The 12,790-nt window shown below is 41.4% G+C and overlaps 1 protein-coding gene across 1 annotated transcript; it reads left to right on the top strand.

The window, feature by feature from the left end:
- Positions 1–429: 429 nt before the first annotated feature.
- AKIRIN1 (akirin 1) lies at positions 430–12,595 on the top strand. Its single transcript, NM_001101236.1, has 5 exons — positions 430–756; positions 4,909–5,049; positions 7,363–7,497; positions 8,812–8,883; positions 9,543–12,595. The coding sequence occupies exons 1-5, from the start codon at positions 537–539 to the stop codon at positions 9,551–9,553; spliced, it is 579 nt and encodes a 192-aa protein (NP_001094706.1). The 5' UTR covers positions 430–536; the 3' UTR covers positions 9,554–12,595.
- The last annotated feature ends 195 nt before the right edge of the window (positions 12,596–12,790 follow it).

Genomic DNA, 12,790 nt, shown 5'->3' with positions numbered 1-12,790 from the left:
TAGAACTTTTAGTATAACCGTCTCTCTTATCACTGGGTCTGGAGCGGCTTGGATGGAATGAGGTAACCGGACCGGAAGACACAGACCCCCATACCTTCTGGACAGGCCCCCTCCAGGCTCTCCCTTCCCCCAATTCCCATTCGCGCAGGTGCGAAAACCTAAGGGGCCACCCCGGCGCTTTGGCTCTGGAAGGTTGGGGGAGGATGGGACCCTGGGAGCGGTAGAGGCGGAGGTGGGGGCCTTCCCGAGGTTGCTTGGTGACCAAACTCTCCGCCCAGATCGTTCCATTTCCTCAGTAGGGGGCGCCGCGGGCCAGAACGTGGCTGACGGGCCTCCCAGAGCGGCCCTCTTCCGGCTTCCCCCCCTCCGCTGGGTGGTGGCGCAGGCCCATGACGTCACAGGAGGCGGGGCCAGCGCTGCTGCCGGGTGCTGGAGGCGCCATTGGCGCCGGCTTGGCTTGCGAGCTCCGCTGAGGAGCGGGAGGTTGGGCCTCACTTACAACCGCGTCGGCTCCTGGTCCCTGGTCTTTCAGCGGCATGGCGTGCGGGGCGACATTGAAGCGGCCCATGGAGTTCGAGGCGGCGCTGCTGAGCCCTGGCTCTCCGAAGCGACGGCGCTGCGCCCCTCTGTCCGGCCCCACTCCGGGCCTCAGGCCCCCGGACGCCGAACCGCCACCGCTGCTTCAGACGCAGATCCCACCGCCGACTCTGCAGCAGCCCGCCCCGCCCGGCAGCGACCGGCGCCTTCCAACTCCGGGTAACCAACGCTGCGGGCTTGGCAAGAAGCCAGGCCCAGGCATTTGGGGGGGGGGGGGGTGGGGGTGGAGTGGGGGTGGGAGAAGATCATGAACGCTAAGCTAGTTCACTTGCAGACCCCTTCTTTGCCCTGAGAAAAGGGAACAGGGGTGCCGCTGGGCCTTGTCGCTTCCGGGGATGGAAGACATCCGGGAGGGGTAGTAGGGCCACAGAGTCGGTTTTCGGTTTTCCTGAAGCTGGGGAGCCTAGAGGGGTGGGCAGCGGGAGCAAGATGGAAATAGCCCCGGCCGCTCGGGGCCCTCCCAGACCTCAGAGCCTCTCCTTTCCCCGCTGCCCTCCCCTGTACTGAGCCGCCCTGCAGATCCAGTGGGCCATGGAAAATTGGATTCTACTCACGAACCTGGCCTTGAGGGTGCGGGGGTTGGGGGCGGGTTACTGGGAAGGGGCCTGAGAACGTGCTATGCAGCACTGTGCTGGGTCTTGTAGGGAGACCTGATTTCCAGAAGTCTTTGGTGATCTCGGGCCGCCCTCAGAAGTCGTGGAATCCGATTTCAACCTGTTTCTAAGAGACTGGCCATGTTCTTTTATTGTATGGCTATTGTCTTGCACCATATATGGCTTGAAATCGGTAGATCGTTAGCTAGAATTTGAGAATCCTTCAACATACAGAAGCTCCGGAAGCAGAAATTCAATTATCCGTAACAGAGATTCTCCTTCAATAAGGCCTTCCACACAGGCTAGGGAAAGACGAGAACTGGTGTGACAATAAAGTTAAAAACGAAAGAAAAAAACTCGGCTCCTAACCACAGCGCAAGAATAGAGGGAAAGGTGCATCAGAATGAATATTTAGCAGTTTTAAAGGACTCCCGGAAATGGAGGGGGGGTGGCTCACAACTGGACTTTGGCAACTCATTTCTTTGTGTGTTTTTCTATTCCTCAAGCGTTAGCAAAACCTTGAGGTTGCCTTAAAATCTCTTTGCTTACCCCTTTCAGTTACCAGTGTCTTTAGCCATTATTTCCTCCCCACTCTGCATAGTGCATATCCACAATGCAGATTTGAGGCCCTCATCCTCTCACACCAAGATCCCAGCGGTAGCCAGCCAGGCTCTCCTAGGCACTGTGTCCTTACTCGTGTTCACCTCACCTCTCCTCTTACCTTGGCATTTAAAGGGTTTATCTGCTGTAGCCATTTCTTGCCTAGTCAGTCTTTTATACATTTTTTCCCCAAACTATGCCTTTGCTTTTTTTCCCCCAGCCCCACTTGGCTGTGCCTTATCCTGGACTTCCAACATGATGTTTTCACCTGTTTGCTAATAAATACAATTATTTCTTCAAGTCTTCCATCCTTACCTGACTAACCCTGCCCCATAAGGAACTCTATTCTATTTTAGTTGTCTGATTACTTAATGTTGCAAAGCCTTGTGTACTGAATGAAATAATGTTTGCAAAAGCAGGGGACATAGATACCCTCTTGAAGAGAGAGATTTTTCTTACACTGCTAAAGATACCCAAGGTTAGTCACATAATCTTTCTGGATCGCTCTTCTGCAAAATAGAATTAATACTTGCCTCACCTATCTTGATGGATTTTATGCAAATTTTTTATTTCTTCCAGTACTACAATCTAGATTAATTCTGTGTAGTTTACAATATAGCAAATGCTTAGTAAGTAATTGCTGAATGTATTTGGAAGCCTAAATATGGCAGTCTATACTAGGGTCGTTGGGGGTTTTTTCAATCATAAAATTTTTGCATGGATTTCTTGGTCATTTTATGTGAAAGTATTTTATTTAAAATATTCATTTGTAAAGATTGATCAGTTATGTTTCTTAATGCTTATTAGAATATGATTCTGGCATGAAAGAACCAATATGATTTGTTGCTTTGGCTTAAGTGGAAGATGCCTTATGGATTAAAATGGAAGAATGGGGGAGAAAATATTAGTTGCTATGCAAGAGGAATAAAGCCAACTAATAGAAGAGTGAATTTTAAAATCAGTGACTTCATTTTAAAATATCCTATTTAACTCAAAAGTTCTCTAAGAAATAGTCAAGAAACTGTTCTTACTGAAGTTAAAAAGAGGGGCAGTATATATTATAGCACTTTTTGTGGAAGGAGCCTATAAAATTAAGCCTTTTGTATTTAAGGAAACTAGGTGGATACCAGCCACGGAAGGGGCTTGCTGACCTCCAGGAGATGTTTGTAAACATGGATTGAGTTTAGATGTAAAACAGTTAATAATTGATCATGACTTTAGGGTTGGAGAATAACTTCCAGAAAGAAATAACATTTTAGCTGAGTCTTGAGTAATGTTAGTGGGAGAGACATCTTCAGATCAAGCAAAGGAAAAGTGCTAGAGCAAAGGCCAGAAAACCCAGAGGTTAAAGAAAGGGTAGTTTAAGGCAACAGTGTTGTAGTGGGAAATGGAACTGGAAAAGTAATTTGGGGCCAAGTCTTGAAGGCAAGGGATACCATATTCAAGAGTTTGAATTTGGTCTGTAGCAACCAGAAGCTATTGTAGAATTTTGAAGATGGGTTTAGTTTGGTATAACCTAGAAGCACAATCTCAAATAATACTGGGAGGCAAGAATTTAAATTATTATCCACTGTTAAGTTTTTTTTTTAATGTGTTTTACTGTTTTATGTGGCCTTCTTGGGAAGAAAATCACAGCTACTTCGTTTTATCCTGTGCAAACCGTGTTTGGACTCTTGGACTTGCCAGTCCTTCTGCCAGCCTTAATGTTGTGTCTTTCCGTTTGTTCACTTTGTTGTACAGGAGGCGGTTAGTTTATCAAAGACCTTCTGTTCTCATGAGCGTTGTCCTCATACTTGTCCTTTCTTGTTTCAAGTCTTTGCAGTTCCTTACATCCTTGTATTGATTCTGGCAAGTATGTGCTTGGAGAATAATACATTTTGAAGATGAAGCAGAGACTTCATAAATTCAGGGATCTAAAACATGAACTTCATAGCACTGTGAAAGGAAAGGGTTGCTAATCCTACATTTTTCTGGTGTTCAGGCTGAGAATTCTGGAGTTGAGCTGTGTGTGGCGCTACATTGAGCTCGTGTCAGACTGTATCATCACTTCTTATGGCATTATTAATGTCTTTGGTGTAGATGCTCACAACTTTTTGGGTAGACATTTAACATTCGTTTTGAAGTACTAGGCAACTAATCCTGAATGATTTCCCAGGGTCATAGTCACATAGGTAGTAAGGAAGCAATGGCATTATTGGCAATTACACCTGTTTTAAAAAATATATGGTTATAGCAAGTATAAGAATAATGTAAGTAGGGGAGTGATACAGCTTCCTGGTTTTCATTTTTTATGAGGAAGCTCTGTTATGTGGAAAGTGAATATATGTTTTACTCACCCCACCCCACCCCCCCCGCAAAAAAAAATATATAAAAAACACACACACCAGAAAACTTGAAAACCACATCCTTTCAGATTCTGTATTGTCTCTGGGAGAGGCCTTCAGGGTGGTTAGTGATTTGTGTGTTTTGGACTCCCTTTAATAGCATTAGCAAATTGATTTATTACCTTGACACAGAATAGTAATCTGAATCCTACCAAATACTGCCTCTTATAGGATCAGAAAATTTATTGCTAAGCTCTGACCACCCATTCCAAGCAATAATGTCAGATCTTCTCTTGGTCAATGTCCAAGCTGTGAACCTAATGATTTCTACTGTCCCCTTCCCCAGAGATCTTAAATTCCAAACAGTATAAGAGTTTCATTGTTAGAAGCCCTTGGGTAGTAAGAGACTCTTAATTCCCTGGTTTGTGAAATTGTGCAACTCAACAGAGATCAAAAATAGCTCTTTATTAGGTGAAGCATGGCTTTGTTTGTTTATTTGTTGCTGTAAGTTGTCCTAGTTAATCCTACAGCAAACGGCAGATCTGGTCATCATTGTCACAAGAAAAGAAGCAAAGTGAACTATTAATATCTGGGTGGTTTATGCCAAAATAGCTGCTACGCTATGTAATTATTGAAACAGTGGCAATAAGAGGAAGCACTTCGGGGGTTATAAGAGGAGTGCTGTATCTGGTATAAACATTTTTCTTGTTAATATGTATAACATGGAAAAAGGGACAGGAAGCGTGAAGAAGTAACAATAAAGTGCATGCTCAAGTGTGTTTCTTTTTTATTAGAGCAAATTTTTCAGAACATAAAACAAGAATATAGTCGTTATCAGAGGTGGAGACATTTAGAAGTTGTTCTTAATCAGAGTGAAGCTTGTACTTCGGAAAGTCAGCCTCACTCCTCAACACTCACAGCACCTAGTTCTCCAGGTAAGCATGTTTTAGTGTGCATAATCCATTCAAGACTTTGTAATTGGTAATTAAAATGGTTTCCTAAGCCAGAATTGATTTCATCTAAGTAATAAAATTGGTAAAGTGTATACATTATATTACTGCTTATAAATACTTTTAAAACCATAGTCATGAAATTACAAAAGACCTTAGATTGATTGGATTGACCTTCCTTCCACCCAGTTCAAGAGTACCCTTTGTAACTGCAGCATCTAGTACCATAGCCAGTAGCCACATGTAGCTGTTTAATTTTAAATTACTTAACATTTAATAAAATTTTAGTTTCTCAACTGCGGTAGCCATATTTCAAATACTTAACAGCCACCTGTGACTGTTGTATTAGACAACACTATAGAACATTTCCGTTATTGGAGAACGTTGTGTGACAGCATTGCTCTATAACATCGACAGGTGGTCAGAGAGGATGTGCTCAAAAATAGCATCTCAGGGTTGGAGGGAACCTTCATGGTCACATAGTTCAGCCATGAGTCCCTGCAAGTAGTCAACAGGCCGGGGCTCAAACATCACCTCTGGTAGTGAACTCTGCCTACTTTAACAGTAGAGGAGTATATTTCCTCACAGAATATTCTCCTTTTAACAGTTCGTAGAGTTTTAAATTGCCTTGATTAAAATTAGTCTCCTTATAGAACACAGATTAATGTTAGCCAGGAGGTAGGGGGAGTGGGGACAAATTGCTTAATGGGTAAGTGGTGTTACTTGGAGTGATGGAAATATTTTGAAATTAGAGGTGGTGGTTGTACATTATGACTATACTGCTGCTGCTACTGCTAAGTCGCTTCAGTCGTATCCGACTCTGTGCGACCCCATGAACTGCAGCCTTCCAGGCTCCTCCGTCCATGGGATTTTCCAGGCAAGAGTACTGGAGTGGGGTGCCATTGCCTTCTCCATATGACTATACTAAATGCCACTGAATTGTTCAGTTTTAAAATGGTTCATTTTATGTGAATTTCACATGAAATAATTTTTATTTCAATTGTCTTCTAACCCAGAGGTCTTGGCTCTCAGACAACACCCTTTCCAATTAATTGTACATACATGAGTGATAGATCTTTCAGTGATTGTAACTAGCAAGTCTCCTTAATATTCTCTTGGGATTTTAGTAATATAATTTTGATGTAATAGAATATTATGAGTAGAGAAACAATTATAAATAATTTAACTGGTTTATAGACCAAGAGGGCTCAAGAAACAGATTTCAGGCTGAGCTTTGAGGAAAATTCAGAACTGGGACAGGGCTGCTCCTTTTATCATGGTCAGGAAGCCAATTTCCATCTGGCATCCCAGTGGAAATTTTGCTTTCCAGCTGCAATCTTAGGAACATTTCATTTTCCTCAACCTAGTTTTAAAAGGGATCAAGGATGAGATTTTTAGTGCCTAATTGTCTCTTTCCTTCATACGTCAGTGACTTAACAGTTTTTTATATCGGGCAGGTCAGCTCTTTCTTATCAGAATCACCTGTGTAACTTAAACAGTCCCCAAGCCCTTTTACCCCAGAATTAAATCAATATGTATCTTTTTTGTTGTTGTTTATTCTACAGATAATTATGATGTACCACCATGATTAAACATAGGTGTAGATGATCTCCAAGGATCAGGGTAGCTCTTACGTGTGCTATGCTGTGCTTAGTTGCTCAGGCATGTACAACTCATTGCAACCCCTTGGACTGTGGGGGTTCTCCAGACAGAAATACTGGAGTGGGTTGCCATGCCCTCCTTGGGGAATCTTCCCAACCCAGGGATCGAACCCAGGTTTCCCACATTACAGGCGGATTCTTTACCAGCTGAGCCACCAGGGAAGCCCAAGAATACTGGAGTGGGTAGCCTATCCCTTCTCCAGGGGATCTTCCCAACCCAGGAATCAAACCAGGGCTCCTGCATTGTGGGCGGATTCTTTACCAGCTGAGCTACCAGGGAACCCCAGCTCTTACACTGTGAATCTGTTTTCTCTAATCCAGTCTTTCTATCAGCTTTAACCTTTTTGTTCTTTACCAGGTGAGCATTCTGTATGGGCTCAGATTATTAATGGCATCAGAACCATTTTTCTGTGTGCAGATAAGCTAGCACACTTGAACACACTTTCTTCCTACTAGATTTGCCTTGTAGAACGGATGTCAGAAACAGAATTTTGTGAAACTATTTCATGTGTTGTCAAGTAGTGGAAATTACTATTTTTTAAAACAATTTTTATATTCTAGGACCCTTTGTTTAGTTACCAATTCAGAACCCTACAGCTGGAATGTGTTATGTAAACTAGATTTGTCTTTTGGCCAGGTTCCTCCTGGATGAAAAAGGACCAGCCCACCTTTACGCTCCGACAAGTTGGAATAATATGTGAGCGTCTCTTAAAAGACTATGAAGATAAAATTCGGGAGGAATATGAGCAAATCCTCAATACTAAACTAGCAGGTAGGCTGACGCAGTGGCTATGACCATTGTTATTAGGATTCAGTAAGGATTAATCCCGGCTAAGTAAATGGTAACTTAGAAAAAGCATAAAACTTAATACCAGAGAGTTCAATGAATTTTAAGTATTAAGTTACTCTCCTTAATTACTCTCTTTTGGATTCTAAGCATTTTATTTATACATTGTATGGAAGGACTTTCATTTGCATTTTCGAAACAATCCAAGCTTTTCTTTCAAGAATCTTCCATATGAATAAAGGCATTGAGAAGGTTATTTGGAATAGCTGGTGAGTAGACGTGGGTGGGGATCATGCTAACCTCCCATCAGGTGGTTGGAAAGAGTATAGTCGACAGATTCAGAGTTCTGGTGGGAGTCTCTGTGGATGTGGAAGTCGGGCGTCTTGTGATTTAGAGGTACTTTAATGTCTGGAAAGCACTGCTCAGGCTAGAACAGAGTGATTAGTGATGGCAACAAGTAAAGCCTTTTGTAAAAGGAAGGTATCTAAATCAAGAATAGAAAGTAGTACCTGTTTAGTGAGAGAGGATGATGTGATCAGAGAGGTTTTTAGGCAACAGCTTCTTCCCGTAACAGTATTGTTTTCTCACCACTAGGCCTACATTACAGAATGTCAGTAGGTCAGCTTTAAATTGAGAACTGTTGACTTAACAGAGTGTTAAATGAATTTCTTTATAGCAGAACCTCTTTGATCCTTTAATACACTAATGGTGTGTATTATAAGAAGAAGCTGTAGTATGTCATTCCCATCTTCCGCCCCCACTCCAAAATTGTTTGGACTTCTTTGTTCATGGATGTCAGACTGCCTTCTGTCTTTCTACTGAGTTTCCCCTTCAGAAGGTAACTTCTGTGGAACTGTCTGTAGTTAGGTACTGTGGCATTTTCTCTTAGCTTTCTAGCCATTCCACCTCTATCACTCAATGTGTATGTTGAAATTTATAGCAAAGATAAAGTGCAGAAAAGAGCTTCAAGCTTCATGTCCTATAGGAGATACACTAAGATTTGCTGACTTGTAGTAGTATGCCTAGCTGCCTGTCTTGGGGAGCCATTAGCAGGAGATGAAATTATGGCAGGGGTGAGATTATTAGGAAAATGTTAGAGATGATCAGTGACCAAACCTAGGAGCTAGGGATTTGGCTCTGGGACCTGAGAAAAAGGAATAGATCTCAGAGTGACCATTATAAGGAGGGCCTAAGAGTGGGTAATGTTAAATGGGAAGCTATATGTGATTCTGACCCTTGATTCTTGAAAAACTGTGGGAGAGTTTCTGGGGATAGTATATACTGTCTTTCCCCTCACAGAACAATATGAATCTTTTGTGAAATTCACACATGATCAGATTATGCGACGATATGGGACAAGGCCAACAAGCTGTAAGTATTGCCAAGTCTTTCGTTGACTTTTTCAACTTTCAAGAGCCAAGGTTTTGACACTGGGTACCTTGTCTCTTAGGAGCCAAAAGCCCCTATGAAGTAAAATAATAGATGACATTTAAAGAATACTTGTATGTCCAGCACTGTGCTGAACCATTTAAATCCTCCCAAAGTTTGTTTAATCCATAATTCCCCTGTGAGGGAGAAACTGCTACTTGTCCCATTTTAAAGGTAAGAGTATTTAAAGAAGTTAAATAATTTGTCCAGGCTCATATTGCTAGTGGTTCAGCCAGGATTAAAACCCAGGTAGTCTGACTTCAGTGCCAATTTATTATCTGATTTTTCCCTCAGAAAGATACTTTCAGCTGTTAATTTATGAAAATTGAGTCCTTAAGGTAGCTTATCAAGTGTGTGGTCAGAATTTCTTAATTGTAAAGATTTTGTCACTACTGGTTGCTCAAAACGTAAATTATAAACAGCTATATATGTAAGTTCTTAAGAATTATCTTCTCTTAAATTCTTGCAAATTTAGGACCTCTTGAATGGTGATTCATATCCTCCATACTGTTTATCATATTCACCATTAGTTAATATTAAAAATGCATGATCCTATATTTTTAGTATTCTTAACTCTTTTATTTTTTATTCCTAATTTATAGATGTGTCCTGAAGCTTTCTTGCATATCTGGGTACCAGGTTTGACCTCAAGAGATGGCTGCTGTACACTTTTTGCAACTGGTTTGATATCACATTTCAGCTCCAACTTTTCATCCTGAGAACACTTAAATGTTTCTGCAGGTCCATTTTATACAACTTGAAAGACCTTAAAACTTTCTGGTTGCCACAAGCATATCTTTCTTTTCTGCTCATCGAATAAACAGCTGTGCCCTACTGTGATAGATTTTTCAAACAAAAACACCTGGAGCAGCAGTTTAGCAAAAATATGCCCTCAGTGGCACTCAACAAATGGAGTTTCCCCAAGCACAGTTCTGTAAGAAGTGTGTGTGAGAGTGTGTGTATATGTGTGTATGTGTATTTTAAGTTATTATTTGTATTGTGCAAATTTTTTTGATCTTGGGGATTCTGGCTGTGAATTTGATGCACGACAATTATGGTTAAAAACATTTGCTTGGTCTACAGAAGATCATTAATGTTTTGTGACCATATAAGTTGTAACAGTGGATTGTTTTATGTGTAGGTATTATTGTTAAATACAGGGACTGTTTCCAGGCACAGAATATGAATCATAAGTTAGGATGGACATTAGATGTGATTATGATGATATAGCAAAGGTCTGTGGTCCTAAGTCTACAAATGTGTGGTGAGGAATAGAACAAACTGGAGACAGGCCACTTGACATCTGATTCTGCCTCGCCGTGTTAGAACATTACTTTGACTCCAAGCCTTAAAAACCCACGTGGAGTCTGTGCTCACCTCATTCACACGGGAGCTCCCTGGACACTGAACCTCTCAGAAGGAAAAAGTCTCCTTTGGAACAAGAGCATCAGGGTTTGATGGGGAGCATAACAAAGGTGGGCACGGGCTGGGACAGGCCCCAGAGGCACTGCTGCTTGGGAGGAGCCACTTCACCTTTGTATCAATTATTAAAAATAGAATTTGGATCCTTTGGTCAGGTTCCCCCAAATTCTTTTTAAGAGATGTCCATGTTCAACTGCTTAAGCTTTGTTTTGGCAACCCCTGCCCAAAGTTGCTTACAGACTGTTCTTCACCTTATTTCCAAGGCTGAGGAACAGAAAGTAGCCTCTGTTTTGAGGAGGTGGAAGTTAAGTATACATTTATTTTTTACTGTGACTTGTTCAGGACCACATTTTACAAAATGCCTTGTTTCCTTTATTATTGTTTCTGGAAAGGAAAGTTCTATTAAAATTGTTTTAGTTTGAATATAGACTAGTTTTTTTAATTAAGGCTTATTTTGGGGAAAAACAAAACAAAACTTGAGTTTAATTCAAACATATGCCAGTACCTTCCAAAGTAAGGTAATATTCAGAGACAGTTGTCCTGATCATATATATGGCTTAGAAAAATTTCTGGAATATTCACATTCGAAGATTCCTTATTAATGAATGTCTTTGACTTAAATCTAACCAAAACAACAACATTATTCTTTGTACATTTTCATTATATAGTGTTAATAAGCTTAGTTGCAAACAAATAAAATACTTAAGCTATTTGTTTACCTTGCCTTCTTAATACTGTGATATGTTTATTAATTCAAATAATTTATGTGAGGCTGCTATAACTATTTCTCCATTTCAACATTACATTTAAGATTTAAAGACTTTTTAAAGCCCGGAAGTGATCTTTTAATTATTAAAGAATTATTTTGACTTCATATTTGAAGGGCAATGTGTTTCATCTCTTCTTTGTCCAGGGTAGTCACTTCTTCCTGGAAGAGAAGAATAGCAGTGGCTGTAATGAGAGTGGCCTTACAGTGGGATAGTCACAGCAAAACAAGGGAAGGGCAACTGTGGGGGCATCCGACATCCTGAAGGATGGACCAGGACTGGGGCATGCTGCTTCGCTGAAGCCTTTTTAATACAGAGTCAGTGTGAGGTGCCAGCTCACTGTCGCTGGTGTCAGTCCCATTCCTACTAAATGGCTTCTGGGTGAGAAATAGAGTAGGTCTCTCTAAGGAAGAAGATAGGTACCCTCTCGCTGCACCCAGTATTGTTAGGCTCTTGTATCATCATATGGTTACCCTTTGGGGCCACAGGATATAAGACCACACCACCATGACTGGGTTTTGGGATCTTCTCAAAAGGGACTAGACATGTTTGTTTAATGTTTTATGCAGAGAAAAGACGAATCCTAGATCAGAAAATGGGGACATGTAAGGTGATCCTTAGACAAGTGAAAGGAGTTTTTTCTCTAGAACTTGATTGCTAGGGCTTTGAACTTAGGGGCAATTCCCAGGTAGGGAAGTGTCTTTGGCTCATGGAAATAGGTTAAGGCCAAGGGAAGAAGTCAACCTACAGAGACCTGTAAGGATGGGCCGGGACCTGTGGTCTCAGAAGAACTGGGTATAGTGAACTAGTTTTAAAATTTTTAATTCCATGTATTATCTTTCAGTAAAGTCTTCCTCTTAAGGGGAAGGAAGGGAGTAAGTGTCCAGGCATACCTAAGTCAGAGGAGTACAGGAGAGATCAAAGTTTGTGAGGCAGTGATAATTGTTAGGAGTTCCCAAGGAGAAGAAGACTATCAGGAGACATAAGAACTTGGGCCAACCTTCTCCACATGGTGAGTTTTCTGTCCAGCAGGGAGGATTGGTTGGTTCATGTAGTAGTTACAGGAATGGTCTTTGGATGTTTGTAGCCCTGGAGTTTAGTCTGCTCTGCCACTAATTTGCTATGTGAGCCTTGCCAAGCTACTGAACTTGCTGAGCCATAGTTTCCTTGTCTGTAAAATGAGGGTTAATTGTATGTACATCATTGGGGTTTGTTTTCAAATGTGAGATTGCATTTTCCATGTAAAGTATTTAGCACAGTTTGGGACATAGAATATACACTTGAAAATGTTACAGCAGGTCTCTTTACAGTGGTCTTCATCAGATTGGAAGACCAAAACCCTTTCTGCATTGGTGATTCTCAACTTCCAGAATGAATAGCCCCTTGTTAACATCAAATCTACATTCTCTTAGAATTTGTACTTTCTAAGTGTTTGACTGAAAAATAAAAGATGAATGACAACTGAATTCAGTGATGCCTTTCAGTGAATCTGTATTTTGTTACTCACTTAGCAGGGATCAGCAAACTGTGGCCAATTTTTGTAGATAAAGTTATACTGGAACACTGCCACACCTATTTGTTTGCATCTGTGGCTGCTTTCACATCGCAACTCCAGAGCCAGAGACAGTGTCGTCCACAGAGTGAAAATACTCTTTGGCCCT

Source organism: Bos taurus, chromosome 3 (genome assembly GCF_002263795.3).
Source record: "Bos taurus isolate L1 Dominette 01449 registration number 42190680 breed Hereford chromosome 3, ARS-UCD2.0, whole genome shotgun sequence".
In the NCBI taxonomy this organism is placed as follows: Eukaryota; Metazoa; Chordata; class Mammalia; order Artiodactyla; family Bovidae; genus Bos; species Bos taurus.
Note: the sequence above shows the minus strand (reverse complement) of the source record. Positions and strands in the feature narration are given on the sequence as shown.